Below are 22,801 nucleotides of genomic sequence, written 5' to 3'. Positions count from 1 at the left end.
TGAAAAAAACCAAACAGATTTCTTTAAAGTAATGTTAAATCTAGTAATTAATTGAAGTAATAAGGAATATACATACATTTTTGATGAAATTACAGTTTCTCAACGCCTTTTTTAAATTTGCGTGTAATTTTGAAAATATTTAACGGGACGATATGAAATTTTTTGTGTGTGTTTTTAAATATATGTTTAGTGTACCTACATATAAAAAAATAAAATAAAACAATATAAATTCTAAATAACTCCTTTACTTAAACTCGCATATAATTCGAAATTTTGATGTTTTACTTAATTTTTGCAATAGCTGCGAGGGAATATAAAGTTTAGCTTGCCGAAGCTTGGTTCCCTTCTTTATTTTATATATTTTTTTAATACAAAAAAAAAACTATGCAAGAAGAAAGGATGTGAAAAATGATTATTTTCTTAAGTACAAATATAAAAATTTCAGTTAATATCAATAAACTTTTCTTGGCATTAGCACATCAACGATTCACAATTACAAGACCAGCAGATTATTCTTGAGAGTTTCATCCCGACCACTGGTTGTAGTTGTAGACCTCGTTCGAGGAGCAAAGGTTGGGATAATTGGGGTTGCGACCTGTTGAGCATTCTGTAGCGGCGGATCCCGCTCGGTAGACCGGATTGTTCAATACATTCGTGACCGCGTAGTTGCAGGCCAGAAGGGTGGCCTGCACGTTATTTGCGTCCGTAAAGCGAGCGATTGCACACCCAACTTTGTTATTCCGTTCGTTCACCATGGTCGTAAAGTGTCCGATGGCCCTGCAAATAGGACACAGAATACAGCCAAAAACCCAATAAAAGCTTGTTGCAAACGATGCACGTGCACATGCTGCGAGCGAGCAGATGCATCGTTTACAACCAGCTTCCCAAACAGGTACGCACGGTCCACCACGCATCTGATAGTTCTCCATGTCGCCGGCCGTCGCGTCGCGGTTCTCATCAAACCAAGCTGCAATACGCTGCCGCAGAAATTCACCGACTTCAACGGTCCTAGTGAAAAGTATGCTCAGGTTCTGGCCAGCATAGCGATACGTATTGGTGTTCCGGCACTCGTCGTGCGCCATTCGGCATTGGAGTGCATTGTAGGCGGCCAGTTGGGCCAACGTTGTGTCCCAGCTCATGGTGCCCATGTGCACGGCACTGGGGAACCCGCTCACCCCGCCGCCTGCAATCAGATTGCGGCGTTCATTGTGGAGCTGCAGGATCTGCTGGATGAATGGATCCACCTGCACAAATTGCCCATTGCAGCCGCTGACGAAGCGCTAATTTGTTGGGAGGAAATTACAAAATAAACAGTATAAAACATTAGTCGACCACCTTGAAAATAAGATCAGTGTTTGGGGAGTACCCGGATTCGTATACCTATAGGCGTATCTAGGTATCAAATATGTTTCTTCCCATAAACCTTACCTGGGTACTGATTTGTGTGCACCTTAGAAAAAAGCTGATATAATACCTAGTATTTAGGTACTAATATATTTGAATTTTTTTTCTTTTCCAATTGGTTGAGTACCCCTATGTTATATTTATACCCTTGCAGAGGGTATTATAATTTCAGTCAGAAGTTTGCAACGCAGTGAAGGAGACGTTTCCGACCCTATAAAGTATATATATTCTTGATCAGCATCACTAGTAGAGTCGATCTAGCCATGTCCGTCTGTCCGTCCGTCTGTCCGTCTGTCCGTCCGTCTGTCCGTCTGTCCTTCCGTTTATATGCAAACTAGTCTCTCAGTTTTAAAGCTATCTGCATGAAACTTTCCCAAAAGTTGTCTTTCTATTGCAGGTAGTATATAAGTCGGAACGAGTCGGATCGGACGACTACAGCATATAGCTCCCATAGGAACAATCGGAAAAATAATTGAAAAAAAGTTATAACTTTGCTGTTTTTTAATTTTTTGTTTTGTTCCTCGACATAAAGCAATGGTTAAATATTTCAGAATTATGGTTAAAATATCATCAAAATCGGACGACTATAGCATATAGCTCCCATAGGAACAATCGGAAAAATAATTGAAAAAAATTATAACTTTGCTGTTTTTTAATTTTTTTTTTAGTTCTTCGACATAAAGCAATGGTTAAATATTTCAGAATTATGGTTTAAATTTCATCAAAATCGGACGACTATATCGTATAGCTCCCATACAAATAATAAAAATATATAAAATAACAATCAAATAATTAAGCTGCAAATCGTCATAGCTTCAATGTTTTTAAACATATACGCAAGTAAATCATAATTTTAATGTTTTCAAAAATATTTAATTCTTGCGATAGCTGCAAGGGTATATGAACTTCGGCTTGCCGAAGTTTGCTTTCTTTCTTGTTTTTAATATTTTTATTGTTCCCATGGGAGCTTTATGTTATAGTCGTCCGGTTTTAATGAAATGAAACGGTAATTCTGAATTATTTAACCATCACTGTATGTCGAAGATCTAAAAAAATTAAAGAAAGCAAAGTTAAAATTTTTTTTCATTTATTTTTCCGATTGTTCCTATGGGAGCTATATGCTGTAGCCGTCCGATCCGACTCGTTCCGACTTATATACTACCTGCAATAGAAAGACAACTTTTGGGAAAGTTTCATGCAGATAGCTTTAAAACTGAGAGACTAGTTTGCGTAGAAACGGACGGACAGACGGACTGACGGACGGACTGTGTAGCTGTGCAGCCTGGCTCTGAATCTGCTTTTGCTTCTGTTGATAAGTTTTGAGACGTTCAGTTTCGTAGCGCAACTATAGCGAGCTGGTCGGCGAAGCGGAAGAATAAAATATTATTAGTTCAAGTTTAATTCACTTTTGAGCAAATAGTCAGAGATAAGAAGAAATGGCGAGCAAAGTCGGTGGGTAGATGGGAAACCACCGCATCTATAAAAAGTGGTTACTAATACGGTTTCTTCCAGCGATCCTTCTTTTGGCACTGGGACATCTTGAGGTTGCCCAAAGCCTTGCGAAGCCAGAGCCCGGAGAATGTCTGGCGCCCAATTACATGACCCGCTTCAGCGCCAAGCTCTTCCAGGAAATGATAAAGTTTGAAGATCAGTATGGCAACGTTGCCTTCTCACCCTTCGCCGTGCACGCCTTGCTGGCACTGATCTACAGGGCATCGGAGGGTGAAACACGCAGCGAAGTGCAGCGGGTCGGCGAGTTCAACCAGCACCCTGTTTTCGTGGCCCTGGACTTCGAGCGACTGATCAAGTTCAAGGAGCATCTCCAGAGTGCCAATCTAACTTGTGTCTCCAGAGTATTCTACAACCACAAGCTGGGTAAAGTCAATTCCCGCTACGACGAGTTCTCCAAATTCTATTTTAACACCGGCACGGAACCTGTGGACATGGATAGCGGCAGGGACATGTCAAGCTGGTTACCCTTCTGGATGCAGGGTTCCGACATTAGCTCCCAGATGCAGGCGATACTCACGAACCACGTGAAATTCGAGGGTTTGTGGAAGCACAAGTTCGAAAGAGGCAACACGCGGTTATCCGAATTCCACCACGCCAAAGGTAAAACTATCAATGTTGCAATGATGCAAAACCACGAAGTTTATGGTCTGGCCGATCTGCCCGAACTGGACGCCACCGCCTTGGAACTGCCCTTCGAGGACAGTGCCACCAGCATGCTGATCCTGCTGCCCAATCAGCTCGACGGACTGGCCAACCTCGAGCAGCAGTTGTCCCAACCGGAGTTCGATCTCAACCGGATCGCCAACCGCCTGCACCGCCAGTCGGTCACGGTGGGCCTGCCCTGGTTCTGGTTCGAATCCGTTTGTGACATGGGCGATCCTCTGAAGAAGCTGGGCCTCAGCCAGGTGTTCACGGACAGCTCGAAGGTGACCAAATTGCTTGAACAGACGGTGCGCTTGGACAAGATCCTGCATAGGGCCAAAATTACAGTATTGGAGTTGGGAACAGAATATTCGCACTTTTCAGGTAAGATTTCAGCTACTTTTCGGGCCTAAAAACTACTACAAAGCTATCAATTCTATATATCCAGATGATGCCAAGTCACTGCCTGACAATTCCAAGGAGATCGTCGCTAATCGGCCATTTGTCTTTGCCATCCGCACCCCCAACTCAGTGTTATTGATGGGTCATATCAAGAGGCCTCGGCCACATAAATAAGGATCCAAAATCTTGCAAAATGAGGACTTCAAATGATTACACATTTTGATAATAAATTTCTTTAAAATGTACTTGTTCGCTTAGCAACATCCAAATATTCTAGTTTATTGTTTTATTTTCTGGGATTTTCGTTTACGGTTTTTCGTCGAAAATTGGCGTAAGAAAGCTAATCACGGACTTTCTTATCGTGGGACTCGAGCAACAAGTTCATCGGGGGCTATCGCCAGAATTTGTACTTATTTGAAATTGTTTGTATTTTAATATATGCTCATATGTACATACATATATTTTGTAATGCCGCTGCAGGGGGTATCATAAAATTGGTCGGAATTTCGTAACGCAGTAAAATGGACATCTCCGACCCTATTAAGTATAAATATTCCTGATCTGCACGACAAGACGAGTTGATAAAGCCATATCCGTCTATCCGTCTGTTTTTATACCGATTGCGAGTCCAGTTTAAGAGCTAGAGTTTTGAAACTTTCGCAATCGTGTTTTTTCATGTGTACGCAGATCATGTTTATCATAAGAAGAAAGGAAGCAAACTTCGGCAAGTTGAAGTTCATATACCCTTGCAGCTAGTGCAAACATTAAATATTCTTGAAAACATTAAAATTATCATTTACTTGCGTATTTTGCGAATTAAAAACATTGAAACTATGATGATTTGCAGCTCAATTATACGATAGTTTCTATGGCAGCTATACGATATCGTTTTCCGATTTTAATATTATTAAAAGCCTAGTTCAGAACTGTCAAGTTATTAATAAGTCAAAAAGAATTTAAATTAGAAAAATTATATTTATAAAGGAAAACATTATTTTAATATTTTTATTATTCCTATGGAAGCTTTATGTTATAGTCGTCCGATTTTAATGAAATTTAAGCCGTAATTCTGAAATATTTAATCATTACTAAATGTCGTAGAACTAAAATTCAGAAACAGCAAAGTTATAATTTTTTTAATTTTTGTTTCCGATTGTTCCTATGGGAGCTTTATGCTATAGTCGTCCGATCCGTTCCGACTTATGTACTGCCTGCAATAGAAAGACAACTTTTGGGAAAGTTTCATGCAGATAGCTTTAAAACTGAGAGACTAGTTTGCGTAAAAAACGGACGGACAGACGAACGGACATGGCTAGATCGACTCTCCTAGTGATGCTGATCAAGAATATATATATACTTTATAGGGTCGGAAACGTCTCCTTCACTGCGTTGCAAACTTCTGACTGAAATTATAATACAAATACGTATCTTCAAGATTTACAACTTACTCCGCTGCTCTGGCAGGCCACATGTCGGCCATTCGGACAGAGCGCCGGGTCACAATAATTCTGACAAAATGAAGGATACAGGACGGCGCTTATTAGGGATATTGATAAGTGGATGGACCAAGGCGACGATTGGGATCGTGTCATTTCGGACTCATATACGAAAAACTACTGAGGTGTTTACAAAAATAAATTTGCATGAATAGTAAACGAGACGACTCATATATTTAGGTCACTGCCTGGTTATTTTTGGAAGAAGTAAACAAGTACTTACTTTTAAAACATGCACAACGACTTCATCAAAAGTGAGTATAATGACTCAATAAATGTGTGTTTAACTACAGTGAGCCCCACATTAACAAGAAGATAGTAACAAAATGAAGGACACAGGACTGCGCGCTCTGTGTAATAATTTTAGAAATGTAGGATAGTATCCGCACGCATTTAAAATATTTTTTAAAACATAATAAAAGGAATCAATTTAATTAAGTCAATGGAATCTGTCATTTTCTGTGTCACAATAAAATAACTAAGGACAATTAAAAAGTTCATGTAAAAATGTAATTTAATATTTCTATTTTAAAATCTTAAAATAATTATTATTTACCACTTATATAAAATGCTTCAAAAATATCTTTTATTTTTGATTTGTTCTATTCTAGTCTTTATTTATTTAAGTCAAAATATAAAAATCACTCAAAGGTTTTTATTCCGACTTTTTGCATCCAAATTAAATCAGCTTGTAAAATTTTTCTTTTGGTTACCGTGGTGGTAAAATTATTCCTTAGTAGATGTGCGGAAAGGCGACAATGGTACAAAGGTATTCTATTGCTAGACCCAAAAACAATTGTTCATAGAAGCTAAACTATTGTTATATAAATTTAAAGCTATTGGGTATGAAAAATGTCTCAATAAGAATCAAAAAATCAATAAAAATAAAAATTATGTGGCTTAAAAATAAGACCTTAGAATACAGTTCAAGACTCTTCGGTATAGAAATGAAACAAAAAAGTATAAGGTAGGTATTATTTTGTATTGAATTAATACTTAGACTTTAATACTGTCAGAAGTTTATTTTTAAGAAACACTTATTAACATTATACTTTCAGTTTTTTTTTTTTTTGGGGGTGTACGTAATAAAACCAAGTCTACGCCACCTGAATAGAAATAAATTTTCGATCAGAAGCAACAGTACGTATGAGTGATAAACTTTTAAAAAATAAGAACATTATTTTTAATTTCTATAAATAAAATTTCAAAAGAAGGTAATAATTCAATTCTTATATTAAAATTTAAATTTAATGATTTAATTCTTTTGTATCATTTCAATAATTTTACAAATTATAAACGATTTAAAAATTAAAAATAACAGTTTATCATGTTTTCGAATTTGGTGGAAAAAAAAACATAAGTAAAATATACCAAAGTTCATTTGATAACTAATAAAAGTTGTCGATTAAACGATATCATTATTGAATTATTATTATTATTAATTATTATTTAAAACTCAAACACGTTTATCACGAAATGGCATTTTTGAATCCGTTACGATCTCGTTAAACTACAACTGTGGATCACCGAAACTAAGATGGCAGGAGTGAAATTAAATTATTTTGCGCCAAGATTTAAGGGTTGCACGTCAGCAAAATACCATCTAAGTCAAACTGGAATATTTTTGGCAAAACCTTACTAACCATCCAGCAAATGGATGGTGGATTGTGATCTGTAGAAACAGCGCTTTAAGATGACTGATTATTGATATTCTTGTTTTGCTGAACGCAGCCATTTATTCTATGCGAACGCGACAAAAGCACACCTATTGAAAGTAGTCGATAGTTGCAGTAAAGTATCGATGTTGGCAAGTGTCTGGCTACATCGTATTAACATCTTGTGTTATACGGTTTTCACACAGCCGCTTCAAAAAGTTGTTGCAGAAAAGTTGTTGCGACCTATTCGACAGGTACCCGCAGTTGCAAAAGAAGCTGAACGGCCCACGTAAAGTAAACAAACCATCAATAAAAAAGAAAAGAACGTGAAATATCATTTTCCCGATAAAAAAATCTCGTCCTCCAAAAAAATTTTATGAGTGTTAAATAAAGATTTAGCATTAATAGTAATCAAGTTGGTTCTGCTGAAAGCTTATGATACATTACGCATTAATTAATTTATTTTTGTTTGTTTTTTTATTTTTGTTTTGTTTACATTCCGATTTTTCTGTTTGTTCTTATCGATATTTATACCATCTATATACGCTAGCAGATATGTATCATGTATTAAGAAATGGTAGCGTAATATTTTTACGCTCCTTTTCTGTTGATCATGATTGAAGAATTTTTGCATCATTATCAGTGATCATACGCGTTCAGCAGAACTATCGTAAGAAATCCACTGATTTATGTTGGTATTTTAAAACATGTACAGCCCATTTATCGCAACAGCGAGCTGTAACGACGCTTTTTTAGTCTTCTACCACATGTACTTCTTATGAAAGAAAAAACCTTCCCAATGCGTTATCTGAATGTAATGTACACTTGTATGCTGATGATGTCCAAATGTATGTGAGTCGTAATTTAAACAGAATAAATGAATGTATAGATGTTTGTAACAGAGAACTTGAACGTGTAAATGAGTGGGCCGGCAACAATGGACTTGGGATCAACCCATCAAAATCAAAATGTCTTGTCATAAGTAAAAGAAAGATGATTTTTAACAATTTGCAGCCACTGAGTATGAATAGCACGCCACTTGAGTACGTTGATACAGCTGTAAACTTAGGTTTTACATTCAACAGAACTCTTACCTGGAATGATCATGTTAAAAAGTCTGTAGGGAAAACATATGGCATAATAAGGACATTATCCGTAACTAAAAATTGCCTGCCCACCCATATACGTTTACTAATAGCTAAAACCTGCATTGTTCCAGCGCTATTTTATGGAGTAGAAGTTTTTTCAAACTGTGACACTACCAGCAAGAACAGAATTAAAGTTCTATTTAATTGCATAGCCAGGTAACCAACCACATACAGATCACGTATACGAATTTTCGCTGAAAATATTCGATATCTCGCTAAATGAATGGATAAAGATGCGGAACTTAATTTTTCTGCAAAAAATTATTTTCCAAAAAGAACCTTTGTATCTTTTCGAAAAACTTCAATTTACATCCTCTAGAAGAGCAAACAATCTTACTTGCATAAGACCTAGATCATTGACATCCGAAAGACAATTTTTAATTAATGCTATTCGATCATGGAATAAGCTCCCAAACCATCTTAAAAATATTAGCAGTGCCACGCAATTCAAGATAAAATTATTCACACACCTTAAAAACACTATTACGTAAATTAAAGTAAAAATAGAAGGCGACTTAGGTTAGTTTTTATGAAAATTAATTTTAAGTATAATGTAACAATTAGATATTTGCAAACTCGTAGTGACTAGCGCATTAACTTATAAGTTCCAAACTTGTAGCGTTAGGATGAAGTTTTATAATAAATACAAATACAAAGAAAAAAGCGCTGTTGCAGAAAAGCAATGGAATCGGGCTATAAAAAATGATTCATTTTCGGTTGGGAACCCGGTTGGCCGAGCCAAGTTTCGAACCAATCGCATCAAGGAGAAAACACCGATATTATCGATGTCGGGCATCGATGTTTGGCCACCTCTACAAGTCACTGCCGTATTTTTTTTTTCACTCCCAACGAAATCACTGAAAATCGCGGTTAAACAATGGCGAAGAGTGTCGGTTGTGCGTGCGCGCGAATTGCGATCCTTTTGGCCTTGTGCCATGTGGCTATTCCTGGCATATCGGCCTGGTGTAAGTGAAACCTAGTGAAATCCTGTAGACTAAACAGTAGCTCCCATTGCGCCAGATTTTCCATCCCTTTTACCTTCTTTCTCTGTCTTTATCCATCCACCTCGCTGGTGTGCGTGTGTGAGTGTGTGTGTTGGCTGTAAATCTGGTTGTTATTTTCTTGTACGCAGTTTCGAAAATTCGAATAAGACGGCGGAGAAAGACCTAAAAACATATTTGTAGGAAAGGTGTATTTATGTATTTATGACCTGTTGTTTGTACACAAAGTGCACATAAGACAATTCATCGTTGTTCATGGGTGGAGAGAAGGTTTTGAAAGGGGACCAGTTGGTACTTTTTCGTATGGGGAAATTTACCGCTGCCATGTTGTATTTTTTTTTGTTTTTTTTTTTTTCGTGTGTTGGCACATCAAATGCGTTAATTGACAACGACGAAAAACCGAATGTTTGTGTGTGTGTGTGTGAGCAGCCAAGTGTGAAAATGGGCAACGTCCTGTGGAAATGCGCCCCCTAAAACTAAAAATTAAAACAAAAATAAACCAACTCCCACTGCCTGTAAATTATTTTTGAGTTTTGTTTTGTGCGACGCACTCATTTTGTGCGACGCACCCACTTAACGTGCAACAATTTTCCATCAGCGACGTCGCCACCAGGCGAACAACCTGCATATATCAATTGAAATCGCTGATTAAGGCGCAAAAAGCTCATTGTTTTTGTCGCAATTTGCAATTGAAACAAAACGTTCAAGAGGCGGAAAAAAAAATTAAAAGATGATAAAACCACACAGGCAGGCAACTCATTTAGTTTCTGCGACAGGTGGCAACATTGCGCACCGGCTAACGGCACTTTTCAGTTTTCCCAATAAGAAATTAAAGCTAATAGTGGGGAAAAGCGCTTACGTAACGGAAATACCGCCCATTCACCACCCACCGAGTACTGTGCTTACTTTTCACAGTTTCAATTATTTCTGTCTTGTTTTGTTGATTCAGTTTGTACGACATTTAGCTTTCTTTGTCTGCTTATCGGCTCATTTATTTACATATTTCCAGCCAACCAGTCGCTTTGGCATCAGTTAAAGTGCACTCTCTTATCTGCGTGGCCAATTTAAATACCGTACACACTGACGCACATCTGCTACAGGTATCGAAATATTTGCGAATTTCCACTGACTTTCAAACAACTAGGGTAATTAAAATGAGCAATATTGCATTGCCTTAACGGACCATAAACTCAGCATTTGAGCTGAACAAACCTCTCACAAAACAACAAAGTTCACATTATTTATTTGTTATTATTTTCAAAATTAATGATCAATATCAGTTTTCTTTTAGTGGTTTGTCTCTTTAAGCAAGGGAAACCACTTATACAAATTAGCCGTGCGTATATTAAGTGACATATTTCTTAACTAATAGATAAATTCCCGTCAAGAAGTTTTTTTTTTTTTTTTTTGTAAAATAAACAAAAAATTTTGTTAACATTAACATCAAAAAATGAATTGATTTTTGGTTTTAAAAAGGGTCCCGCTAAATTTAATATAATTTAATCTTCTAAAGGCTGTAGGAAGTATCGCGTATATATCTTAACTAATAGAGCCGGATGTTTTTTCCTAAGTCCTTTAAATGACAGGGATACCCCTCGAGTCGGAAACACTTATCTGCAGCGGAATTTCAACTGCAATTCGCAACCCATTCCCATTGGACTTGCATCTGGCGTCAGTCGGCTACTGGCACCACCATTTCTTATCAAGGGCATTCGCTTATTGCTCCAATCTGCTAAGCCATGGCTTCTGTCCGCTTACAGTAATCACTCGCCCGGTTTTGAATTACTGATCCTCGCAGCTTTTTCGATACTCCAAAACAAGCAAGAGTTCTGAATTTGCATTAACCTATAAATTGCCTATTCAAAAATATGTCTATGGATTACAAAGAAAGATAGCAAAGAACAAAGACTTTAAATACATATGTTACTTTCAAAATCTTATCTTATATTGACATTATGAACTGAGTTGATAAATTGTTATCAGTGCTGTAAACTTAGGCGTTTTTGCGTGTGTGAAAGTTTCTTGCAACTTGTTAGAAGCATTATGATGCTTTTATACCCTTGCTGAGGGTATTCTTTTTGGTCAGAACTTAGTAGCGCAGAAAAGAATACATTTCCCAGCATATTTAGTACATATATTCTTGATCAGCATATGTATATATTATTTAATTGGTTAGGTGGGCATCTGATAGATGGGGCACTCGGCTATATATAGCCATTTTTTTTATGTGTAACACGGATCATGGATCAGCTGCCATAGGGAACGATCGGGTAAAATTTGGTTGCTTTCGAAGAACTATGCGGTAAAATGGTTTTTTATAATTTCGGATCGATCCCATGAATACAAGGGTATTAAAACATATTAAATGAAATAAAACTAAAAATTAAAAGCTTAAAAAATGACAAAAAGACCACATTAAAAAATTTATAAGTTAAAGGAATTTTGTTTGCCTCTGGCACTATATTTGTAAGTGATAATACACTGAATCCAGATGTAATAGAATTATTTAATAATCAAACTAATTAAATCTTATCTTAGACAACGCGAAAAAAATCAAAATATTATTAGATTCTTAGAACACAAACTTTCCAAAACGACAAGATTGGAATTCAAGCCGTGTTTTCCCCATCTTGGTTATCTTTTAATTTCCGTTTATTACTCAAAACTGGGTGTCAAAAATGTCAGCTTCGGCACTCTGATGAGTTTAGCAGACCTAGCAATTTTTTTACGTCCATAGAAACTACGAAACCTCGGGTGACAAAGGCACAACAGGTTATCTTGTCGGTGCAATTGCTAAAGTGGTCTGCCTCAAAAACAGTTGACAACACAGCCTCTGAAACTGGTTTCTGTGGTAAGGGCTGTTCCTAGTGGCAATGTTCCTTTTACGTGTCACTTAAGTTCTTGATTAAAATTATACTTGCCAAAACAAAAGAAAAGGGAACCATTTTTGTATGTGATATAATATCCATATTCAAGATTTATTAGGGAGAAACCCGGATAATAACATGATTTATAATATTTCATATGAAGTTTATTTAGCGAATTCTTATTTATCAAAGTTTTATAAATCAGAGTACCCAAATTGGGACAGAACATCTTGCTGCTGAATTATAAAACCATACTTATAACGTTTCACGCATCAATAGACTTCTTGTTGCAACTAATGCGCAACGCAAAAGTTCAAGTTGAAGTACCTCTTCATGGGAGCCGGAGCCCTTGAGGCAAATAAACAACTGCAAGCCATTGTGGCTAAGCAAAATCTACGCATTTATACAAATGTATCGCTTGCCATTGTTCTTGTTATTCGTCATTAGCACAAGATCATCATCATTGAAATAAGTTTGATGCCCTACTGTTGGTTTCTTGGATTAAAAAGCTGCGGCTTGTCCCCGTTTTTTCCCCGCTGATAAGCTTTTCCGCCTAACGGCGACAGAAGAACTGTTAGTGCGTTATAATTCTGTCCACGGCTGCCTGGTGCAACGAGCGGATTTAAATTGACGACAAATGCACATAAAGAAATTTTTAACAGGAATATAAACAAAAACATTTGGAAAATATCAGTTTGATTTTATACTACAAAAACATTCATAATGTTATTGATCTGTAAAAAACAAAACCTCATTGGCCTACATATTGTACTGAGAATGTGTTTTATATGACATTTACACTTTGCTTTAGTATATCACAGTGTGAAGAGCATATAAGCAAAACAGAAAACTAGTGATAAATCGCACCCTTAACATCGAAATATATGTTAAAAAACATTTAATATATACCTTCTTACACTATACGTCTCTACAGTAAATAGCGACTAATTTTATCTATTGCATAAGATGTGTGAAATGTGTGTATATATATTAGGTATCAATCTCAAATCAAAAAAAATCAAATCGAAAATGAATTTAATATTGCTCTGATTTTTTTCCGTGTCGTAATGTTCGAGTTCGCGTTCTACCGCCCGTCAATCAACCTGACAAATTTAGGTAAAAGCGTGCATCACAAATTACTCGCCGAAGCGTCGGTGCAAGGCAGGCATTTTTATGGAAACTCTGATAAACAAGGTACCTCCCCAAGTGCACCTCTTATCAGCAATCAGTGGGAAATAATAGAGTCGAAACTCCAAACTAAAAAGCAGTAATTATTAGTAATAAATATCCCAATGCTTATATTTTTAAATCGCGTTTCTAGAAAGGATTGTGACAAATTTCATCCGGTTTTATACGTTACGAGAAACTGGTCAAATTAAATTAATATATAGAAATGATAAGATATAATTGAACTTTCCCATTTACCTATGTTTCCCATCATCCTAATAATTTATTTTAGGTTTCTGGAAACTGCTTTGTTCAACAACACTGCTGGGTTCTAGAACATTTTTAAAAGTATAGTGTTTTTGCATTTGTATAATGCATACCTTATAGAAATAAAAAAGAAGAACGTTGTTGCTGGCATTTCAAATTCCTGAACTCAATGTCAAGTAATTCCACAAATGCGAATTCATCCAATTTAGTAAATATGCAAGAAAGAAATGATGTATTCAAGAACCCCTTAAGTAATATTACAAATTTATTTGTTTTAAAATCAACTATTTAAGCTGTTATTATTTGCACTGTAATAATATTGGTACGGTCAATACATCACATATCCACAAAAGCCCATAAATACTTCATTGTTTTGTTGTCAGAATATTGTATACGTACACATGTAAATTTTTTCCTAGTTAACCGACATCATCGACAGTATTGTTTTTCGTTTTGCGATAAGGTATTCTGAACGTCAGCAAAAATTAAAAATTGAAGAGAATGCTATTATGAAAGGCAAAGAAATGTGTGCAAACGAAATTATCGTATACAGAAAAGTACCCTAAGGAATGTGTCATTTAAAAATTGAAGACTGAGCTTTAACTCTTTGAAATTGGTTTGAGTTTTGACATTAGTTAGTCAAACACATTAATATTAAAATTTTAATTAAAACTCTTATATTCTTATAATTGCGAAGAGCTATTATTCCATATTATTAACTAAATAGTCTTATTTTTTGGCGGGACAGGTTTTACTATCAAAACTGTTTTGCAATCATATTTACTTTTGTTTTACGTCTCGATATCATCGACTTTCATTGATTCATTCGTCCTTCACACCTTGTTTTGCATTCAATTTCATCCGCAGCGACAATTAAAGATGTTCTACGAAGTCTCGAAAGTGGGTCACTGTGCAAATTATGCGTTCCACTTGTGGACTTCTTTTGGTTCCTCTAAGGTTGTCCGCTCGGCCAAACAGAAAAAATGCTACAGCAAATTCAAAAAAGAGATATCAACTCAATTATCTAGTCAGTTAAAGTTAATTAAAATCAAAAGAATATATTAAGAAGATTTTGGATTGGCGTGGAATGATTGCAGAGTGAAGAGATCTGGGCAAATGGCGATATGAACACGGAACTGTATGTTGTATTGTATGTTTGCTCTATGAAATATTGGAAAACGAATCGGGTTTCAATCAAGTGCCGCTTAAATTTACGCCAATTATTTTAACGACCATAACAGAAACCCTGGGGAAAGACAAAAACCGCCACTTACAGCAATTAACACTGGGTTCAATTGGATCGGCGTCACGCGAATGTGTATTGCTTGGGTGGCGAGTGGGCTAAGGGGGCTGGATTGGGCGGATTGGGTGGTGCTCTGTGGGGTGGCAGATGGCAGGTGGCGGGTGGCAGGTGGCGTTCCCAATAGATGTGCATGTCCATCTAGCTGCGACACTGAAATGGGGCTTTGCTAAATCATTTCGACTGCAATCGCAACAAATAAATAATAAGTGAGTAGGGGAAAAAGGGCGAGCGGTTTTAGTACTTGTGTTTTGCTAGATTTTAATCAACTAGGTAAAAATTTGTGGCCTTACAATATATATACATGTGGTACATATGTCGAAAACTCAAACATTTTTATTGGTATTACATTTTTATTTATTTTACATAAAAGCAAGAAAACGTATAACAGTTGTATATTAGTTATATGTAATTATTGAATATTATACGTTTGTGATAACTGCAAGGGTATATAAACTTCGTCTTTGGTTGCCTTTGTTCTTCTTCTTTTTTTTAATACAATTTTCAATAATCACTAAAGGGTTATCTAACAATACAATGCACAATCGATTTTTAATGGGGTTATGACTTCAACATTTTTTTTTCACTCTCTAAATAAAAAATAGTTTCATGGCTTTAACACATGTTTCACTTTGCGTAGCGCATGGTAGGTGCACACACTAACGAAGCGAAGCGAAAGTTTTACGGGTGAGTGGTGACTAAAGCACTCGAATACAATTTTTCTGGATAACAAACAAATGTGAGAGTGCAGTTAACTAAAAACATTTTGGCATACCCAGAGTATGAGTAGAAAATTTAAATAATAAATTTAAATATGAAATATGCCTAGATATGTTATAAGTCATCATTAAGTCATTTTTATATATGTTATCAAATTAAAACCCAAAAAAAATACCATACCAGTTTCTCAGCTAAATTACTATAAGTAAGGAGCAGTTCTTTCGCCCACTTAAATATATTAACTTTGGTTTTCAAATATATTAAAATAAAATAAATAAAATAATTAAACGTTTCTTAATTATTACTAAAATACCTGTTCGATTTCAAAAATGTTTAATGTGTTGATAGATCAAATATATACACCACCCAATAACTGGCCTCTACTTTATCTCTCATTGACAGGACTGTTCAAAAATATCTCCAAATATAATTTCGCTGAAACTCAAGTCCTCGCAGTATATAGGTCGGATGGTTACATCAGGTTTATAGCATTGTTTCTTAATAGCCTCCTAGGTCGAGGGAAATGAATTGTTAATCAATCAATCACGGCTAACTTTCTGGTAGACCAAAGTTGCAAACAGTTGTGCTTGCCAGCTAGCTTGTTGTTGTTAAAGCAATTGTAATCGATATCGTTTGTTAATGGGTGCAAAAGTCCTCCTGTCGGCCCCTCAAGCCATCGAAATCCCCCAAAACCCTTAACCGCCCACCGCTGACCGCATGTTGTGAATGTTGTAAATGTTGTAAATGTTGTAATTGCAATGGGGACTGTCGACAATGGTCTTTGATGTGTCATTGTGGTATTCGTACAAGTACATGCATATGTCGGCACATGTGCGAAATGAAATAGAAAATCAATATCGAGAGCGGCTTCAAATAACAGCTGGGTTTGGTTTTGTTGCAACACAAGCAAGTATGTAGGCCCCCCAAATGAGCACAAAATGCGGTTGTAGTACTACTCAGGCATATGATAGCGTCTTTTCATGCCAGGATGTCCAGTTGATGAAATAAGGCTTTCAATTAATGAGGTCAGAAGGGTCAGAATTTAGATTATCTGTATGTGTATTGTTTGCTTGAAAAGTGTATTCCCGAATTTGAAGTCCAGAGATACTCAAAATTGCTCATTTGAGTTGTAAAGTTGTTCTGTTGTTGTGTAATAATAATAGTTATATAAGGTATACAGCACTTTAATAACCCGCCTTATCTTCTTTGCAGCCAACCAGGAGACTTATGATACTCTGGACACAACACTGCCCTTCCTTAATGCCCAAGAGGTGGTGCGACTGACGACGGACCAGCTGAACCGGCAAAAGAGAGCCGTTCCTGTGGATGCAAAGCCAGACGCAACGAGCCAGTACCAGTCGGTTGTGAATGTCAATGGCAGTGCGACAGTGGGAGCTGGAGCAGCGGCTGCAGAGACCACGGTGACCACCGTGGACAACAAGGCGGCCGGCGGCAGTGTGTCCTACAATGTGCACAACGTCGGTGTCAATGGCACTGGACAGCGCAAGGCCTATAGCGTGGGCGATGGTGCGGCCACGGGGGCTGGCTCTAACTTCACCACCACCATCAACATGACCGCCAAGAAGCCCACCCAACTGGTGGCCCAGTCGGCCTTCCCCAAGAAGGTGGCCGCTTCCGCCGCTGTAGCCGTTACCAGCACGGATCGGCCGGCGACCGAAATTGATGTGGACGTGGCCGGAGTGGATGTGCCCGATGACGAAATCGAAAATCGGGTCAAGAACGAGTCGCTGGTGCGCAGCGAGGACTTTCACGATTACTACAACAGCGTGCTCTATGTCAACCCAGAGGAGGTGGCGTCGCTGTGGACCCACCTGCGGACCACGCCGGAGAACACCCTGCTCTCCTCGTCGCACCGTCGCGCCATGACCGTGGAGCTGAAGTTCGATTTCCCCTTCTACGGCCACTTTGTGCGCAACATAACGGTGGCCACCGGCGGATTCCTCTACACCGGCGAGTACGTTCACTCCTGGCTGGCGGCCACCCAATACATCGCCCCATTGATGGCCAACTTCGACACGAGCATGTCCAAGGACTCGTTTGTCCGGGTGCAAGACAACGGTGAGTTCAAAGTCCCTGTGCTCTCTTTCCATCGAGGATACATCAGCATCAGCACCAAGCCGACACTACTAATTGTACAACCGAATGCATTATTTAGGCTCTACTTTACTTGGCTAGAATATAACCCCCGCCATCTGCATAGCTAGTAAATGAGTTCAGTAATTCGGTTTTTATTGATTCACAACAAAAATTGTGCCACAAATCACGTTCCCCATTTGCCAAAAGCCAAATTGCCTAATTAAAAAAAAATAAGTTTATTGTGTTGTTTTTTTTTTTTAAGAAATACGCTGTAGTATTTTTAAACTTTTCAGAAATTATTTTTTTTTAAATCAGACCACTGTATTATACAGCAGTCATAGGAAAATCCAAATTTAAAGACAAATCGACATAAGATGTTTTTTACGAATTCATAATAGATTTGAAAATTTACAAAAATCAAAGACCTTTATCATACAGATGAAAAAGAAACATGCAAGAATTATATCGATATGACTTAACTTTGTTTAAACATATAAATGTGTATAAGGTCGTTTTAAAGAATATTACATTTTTATTTTTGTAGTGAACATGACGAGATCTAAGAGAATAGTTTCTTTCCAAAGCTGTAAAGCAAAACTGTGATTTGTTTATAATGTCAGGGACTGTCTCTTAATATAACCTATCGTTTTACAAACGAATTCCAGGAACCGCCTTTGTTGCCGTGTGGGAGAATGTGACGCTGCAGGATAAGCCAGATTTCGGAAAGTTCACGTTCAGCGTGACGCTGCACCAAAGCGGCGACATTGTGTTCGCCTATCTGCAAGTGCCCACGCACATTAACTCCATTCAGGACAAGGAGCACCCGGTCAAGGTTGGCCTCTCCGACGCCTACATCATCGACAAGCACCTTTACTGTGAGTACTAATCGGTTAATTTGTGTGTTTGTTGTCGGTGGCCAACCTGTCAATGTCAATTCTACACCGCCAGTTGCTCGACGAAAGACAATCTACGAGTACCACCGGGTCACCTTCCAGCAGCAGGAGATCACCAACTCGACCATCATTAAGCTGGCGGCCCAGCCCACCTGTCTTGGCTACAATGACTGCACTTCGTGTATCAATCACAACACAACGTTTACGGTAAGACTGCTACTTCACTTCCTTCCTCCACCTAACTAGCTAATTCCTCCGATTTGGTTTGCTTTGCAGTGCCTCTGGTGCTCGGCACTGAACCGCTGCTCCACGGGAACCGACCGCAAGAAGCACGAGTGGCTCCAGAAGGGTAGGCTTTCTTTCGGCTGAGTGTAATGTTCGTTGGGGTTCTAACGTGAAACTCGATTCTAGGATGTGAGACTGCCGCCGTTCGTGCCATCGAGAGCTGTCCGGCGCTGGGCGAGAAGGGCAACAATGCGTCCCCACCAAAGAGCGGTGCCGCGAACAGTGGCGGTGCATTGGCGGGCAGTACGATAAGCCCCGTCACGGCGGCTACCGGCTCCTCAGCAGCAGTTACGGAGCCTACCGTGATTAGTACGCGGCCGCCGCACGCCACGGCCCAGTTCAAGCCGAAGGCGGGGGCCACCAATGGCGGCGGCAGCGGCAGCGGGCAAACGGACGAAAAGGCCGGAAACGCCGAGTTTTCGAAGGCGGGAGCGGACAACAAGAGTGTGGGCATGGCCTTCGGGTTCATGGTGCCCATCTGCCTGGTGTTCGCCGTCACGCTGTGGCTCTTCTACGCGTACCGCAATCCGCACACCAAGAGCGGCCAGCTGCTCATCCAGGTGAGTCTCTTAACGAACGTTTATGCCATCCTCTCCATGGATACTCAATCGTTATCCTGTGTGTTTCTTTTCAATTACAAGCAGTCCAAGCATTTACATCAGGTTTGTTGATCTACGGTGAACCTTTGCACGTTCTGTGTTAGTCCATGATTAATGCGTGTATTATTTATATATATATTATTATATATTTTATTTAATTCAAATTAGAGAACGATTTTTTCCAAAGAACGTAGAAATGTTAAATATTTACTTTGCAATCTTTAAAATTGAATAAGGAGGGACTATTTTCAATTGATATACAGCTATGGACAGATAATTAGCACAGGGATGCGGCGGTTCAATTCTAAACCTATTACAAAGTCAAAATTTAATCTAAGAAGAATTATTCCTTCATTTTATTTGATAAACACTCATTTATGAATCCAACAAAACTTAACACCATTGTTCCAGAAAGTTTAAGCGGTTTACATATATGCTCCTTCTGAAATTAATTTATTTCGGAACAATTATAATAAAATGTATGCAAGTGTTGTTTTAATATAAATAAATGTTTATCGAATTTAGTTATGGCCAATAACTCCATGAGATTAGACGTTGGCTTTGCAATGCGTTCAATTAGAACCGCAAACCCTGTTCTGTACATGTAATTACCATTTATTTCACGAACAGCTAAGTTATCCACTTCACTTTCCATGGAAATTTGGTACATTGCTAATTTGGCATGCATGTGCAAACACAACAAGAAGCTTATTTTTATCTAAAAGGCGACTTCGCTGAACAAATAATTTTAAAAACTATATATTTTCGCTGTTAATAAATTTTTAATAAAAAAAAAAAAATCCCAGATTTTTAAGATATTTTTGCACCTAGACACCTGAAGAGGTTACATGTAAAGTTGAGGGGAAATAGTGAACTAGTTTTTTAATTTTTTGTACGGATTTCATTTAAATTCTATTTGTTAAATCGTGGTGCCATTAAAGTAAAAACTGAAATCAAAAAAATTGTAAAGAATTTATTCAGGTGTTCTTTAACGGTTTGTTTTCCAAAAAAATTTTTCTTTTTTTTTAATGTAAATCCAAAAAATTGATTTTTGAAGTGTTTAAAACTTTAAGCAAAAAATTAATTGCGAAAAATAAACAATTGTTATATTGCATATTATATATATATATATTTGCTGCTACAAACATTAAAAAAATGAAAATCGGTTAAAAAGTTTTTGAGTTATAAAGTTCATGGTACTTTTTAAAACTTTATTCCGGGAAAATCGCGTTAAAATTTTTGTGTCAACTTAGGTTATGCTTATTTTCGAAGGTACATATAGTACATAATTTCAGAATATATAAAAATTGTGGATTTTTTAAGCCTCAACTTTATGTATGACTCTTTAAGAAGTGTTTTAGTTGTAATGCTAGCAATAAATGTATCGACTTTGGACCCTTCTAATCGTTTTTTATTCCACAGTTCCGTCCCAGCCAGTGGTCATGGAGGCGTGGCGAGGCCCGCTACACGGCGGCCACGATACACATGTAGGAGGTGATCGCCGGTGACGTAGAGGGGTACAGAGATCGCGACACGTGGGAGGGAACTGCAGCTTTACCAACGACGAAGAAGAACCAACCAATCGGATCCTGAAAGAGCAGTATCGTGAGCGGGGAACTGAGAAGCAATTGACACCAATTACGATCACAACATGGACGACTTGCTCATCGAACTGGGCAATCCCATCTATTTAAGACATTTCAACCGCTCAGTTATGTAATGTTCCCATGTCCAGGTCAAACAAAAGACAGATTTTAAACTGATTGTTGCGATTTTGCACTAAAAACGCTGCCGAAACTGAAAATAAAAGCAATGGATTTGTGTAGAGCAGTCCCAGTCGCAGTCCCCCGAGTCCACAAACTGCTCAAAAGAAGAAAAAAAAAAGACGACTGGCAACAGCATGAAGTGATCTTTTAAATGTATCTTTTTACCTTTATACCGAAATGACCCCGAAGACAACTGCATAATACTTTCAGACCAATGGCTCCCACCAGGCCACGCACACACACCCACACACTCACACACTCATACCAATACCTAAACACACACACCAACACACAGACACGCAGACACAGGGCAAAGTGCTTTTAATTGTTTAATAGTTCAATTTTGTTTAGTGTTTTTTATCTTACTCTGTATCCTATCCAGAGGAAGGGCTGTATATTTTTTTGTGTGCGTGCGCGTTTTGCTGGACTCTTCGCCAAAAGTTCTTCCTCATTCTGTGTAGTTTTTGTTCGTTTTTGTTTTAAGTGTGTGTAGCTTGGCAAAAAGCAATTATGGGATAAATGTATTACTGTGAACAGAACACTCGGCGGCAGTTTTTCATACTGTATTATACGCGATTTGTATGCAAGTTTTATGTGTGTATATTGCGTGCACGGATATTACATTTGTGCGAGCACGCAAAGACCTTATATATATATATATACTTTATATATATATATATACACCTTCGCATGTACGCATGTGAAGCATATATGGATATATCCAAGACAACCTCTTCTTTTTGTTAGTATTTTTTTCTATTAATTAATATTAAAAATAAAAACCAAGAAAACAAACTTATATATATATATATATTAATAAATATAAAGTTATAACTAAATGCGGTGTGAAAAGCTAAACTAAATCCATAATTAACTAAGTAAGGGAGATTGGAACAAGGAGAAGAGATAAAAATATGATTATTAGAAATATCAATAAAATCAAACCGATTAAACGCGACAGAAACAAACCGCAAAAATCCAAGCGAAAACAACTAAGAAAATTGTATAACAATGTATTTTGATAAAGAAATTAAACTTGTATTTTAAGCTCTTCTTATGTATACATGATAATTTAAATAAAAAAAACATACTCAAAAATCAACTGAGATGGGCGTTGTTTTTTGACAATTTGGTTAAGCTTGTTCAGCGTTGAGAATCACTGTTAAAAGATTTATAGGATAAAGTCGTTTGATTTTGATACTTACCTATGTCCGTCCGTATGTCCATCCGTCTGTCCGTCCGTCTGTCCGTCCGTCCGTTTCTACGCAAACTAGTCTCTCAAATTTAAAGCTGTCCTGTTGCAGGTAGTACATAAGTCGACACATGCCGGATCGGACGACTATATCATATAGTTTCCATATGAACAATAGTGAAAAAAATTAAAAAAAAAATATAACTGCTGTTATTACATTTTTGTATATTTCTCCAGTATTTAGTAATTGTTTATTATTTTAGAATTACGATTTAAGAATTCGAAATTTAGACGTCTTAAAGGGGTGTATAAACTTTGGCTTGCCGAAGTTTGCTTCCTTTCTTGTTTATTTTAATAACTGAAAATAATAATTTTTAAACCCTACTGG

The 22,801-nt window shown here is 37.5% G+C and overlaps 3 protein-coding genes across 6 annotated transcripts; 2 read left to right on the top strand and 1 right to left on the bottom strand.

Annotated features, from left to right (window-relative positions):
- Positions 1-336: 336 nt before the first annotated feature.
- LOC108147617 (antigen 5 like allergen Cul n 1) lies at positions 337-7,182 on the bottom strand. 3 transcript variants are annotated; one of them, XM_017274253.2, is made up of 3 exons: positions 5,409-5,754; positions 901-1,280; positions 337-777 (listed from the first exon to the last, which is right to left on the bottom strand). In XM_017274253.2, the coding sequence occupies exons 1-3, from the start codon at positions 5,550-5,552 to the stop codon at positions 525-527; spliced, it is 777 nt and encodes a 258-aa protein (XP_017129742.1). In that variant the 5' UTR covers positions 5,553-5,754; the 3' UTR covers positions 337-524. The 3 variants fall into 3 exon arrangements, with proteins under 3 accessions (XP_017129742.1, XP_041566815.1, XP_041566816.1); XM_041710881.1 differs by lacking the exon at positions 5,409-5,754 and adding an exon at positions 7,100-7,182 and having other exon boundaries at positions 351-777; XM_041710882.1 differs by lacking the exon at positions 5,409-5,754 and adding an exon at positions 1,429-1,512 and having other exon boundaries at positions 356-777.
- LOC108147745 (ovalbumin-related protein X-like) lies at positions 2,674-4,229 on the top strand. The gene is made up of 3 exons (XM_017274476.2): positions 2,674-2,856; positions 2,917-3,942; positions 4,007-4,229. Exons 1-3 carry the CDS (start codon positions 2,841-2,843, stop codon positions 4,132-4,134), a joined length of 1,170 nt encoding a protein of 389 aa, XP_017129965.1. The 5' UTR covers positions 2,674-2,840; the 3' UTR covers positions 4,135-4,229.
- A 1,900-nt stretch (positions 7,183-9,082) lies between the features above and the next one.
- LOC108147690 (plexin domain-containing protein 2) lies at positions 9,083-22,323 on the top strand. Of its 2 annotated transcripts, XM_017274403.2 has the most exons (8): positions 9,083-9,224; positions 16,794-17,660; positions 18,344-18,553; positions 18,627-18,778; positions 18,848-18,920; positions 18,983-19,416; positions 19,501-19,518; positions 20,878-22,323. In XM_017274403.2, the coding sequence occupies exons 1-8, from the start codon at positions 9,137-9,139 to the stop codon at positions 20,944-20,946; spliced, it is 1,911 nt and encodes a 636-aa protein (XP_017129892.1). In that variant the 5' UTR covers positions 9,083-9,136; the 3' UTR covers positions 20,947-22,323. The 2 variants fall into 2 exon arrangements, with proteins under 2 accessions (XP_017129892.1, XP_017129893.1); XM_017274404.2 differs by lacking the exon at positions 19,501-19,518 and having other exon boundaries at positions 9,084-9,224.
- Positions 22,324-22,801: the final 478 nt, after the last annotated feature.

This window comes from Drosophila elegans, unplaced genomic scaffold (assembly GCF_018152505.1).
Source record: "Drosophila elegans isolate 14027-0461.03 unplaced genomic scaffold, ASM1815250v1 contig_149, whole genome shotgun sequence".
NCBI classification, from domain to species: Eukaryota; Metazoa; Arthropoda; class Insecta; order Diptera; family Drosophilidae; genus Drosophila; species Drosophila elegans.
The sequence above is the reverse complement of the archived record's forward strand: the minus strand, read 5'-3'. Positions and strand labels throughout refer to the sequence as shown.

What these genes read in the sequence shown, in the direction of transcription:
- LOC108147745 (XM_017274476.2), top strand. An exon ending in AGAATATTCGCACTTTTCAG is followed by an intron (nt 3,943 to 4,006) that starts GTAAGATTTCAG and finishes CTATATATCCAG; the next exon opens with ATGATGCCAAGTCACTGCCT.
- LOC108147690 (XM_017274403.2), top strand. Translation starts at nt 9,137, where the DNA reads ATGGCGAAGAGTGTCGGTTGTGCGTGCGCGCGAATTGCGATCCTTTTG. An exon ending in TCCTGGCATATCGGCCTGGT is followed by an intron (nt 9,225 to 16,793) that starts GTAAGTGAAACC and finishes TCTTCTTTGCAG; the next exon opens with CCAACCAGGAGACTTATGAT. An exon ending in GCACGAGTGGCTCCAGAAGG is followed by an intron (nt 18,921 to 18,982) that starts GTAGGCTTTCTT and finishes ACTCGATTCTAG; the next exon opens with GATGTGAGACTGCCGCCGTT.
- LOC108147617 (XM_017274253.2), bottom strand. Translation starts at nt 5,552, where the DNA reads ATGACACGATCCCAATCGTCGCCTTGGTCCATCCACTTATCAATATCC. An exon ending in TGGCCTGCCAGAGCAGCGGA is followed by an intron (nt 1,281 to 5,408) that starts GTAAGTTGTAAA and finishes CCAACAAATTAG; the next exon opens with CGCTTCGTCAGCGGCTGCAA. An exon ending in TATCAGATGCGTGGTGGACC is followed by an intron (nt 778 to 900) that starts GTGCGTACCTGT and finishes TCCTATTTGCAG; the next exon opens with GGCCATCGGACACTTTACGA.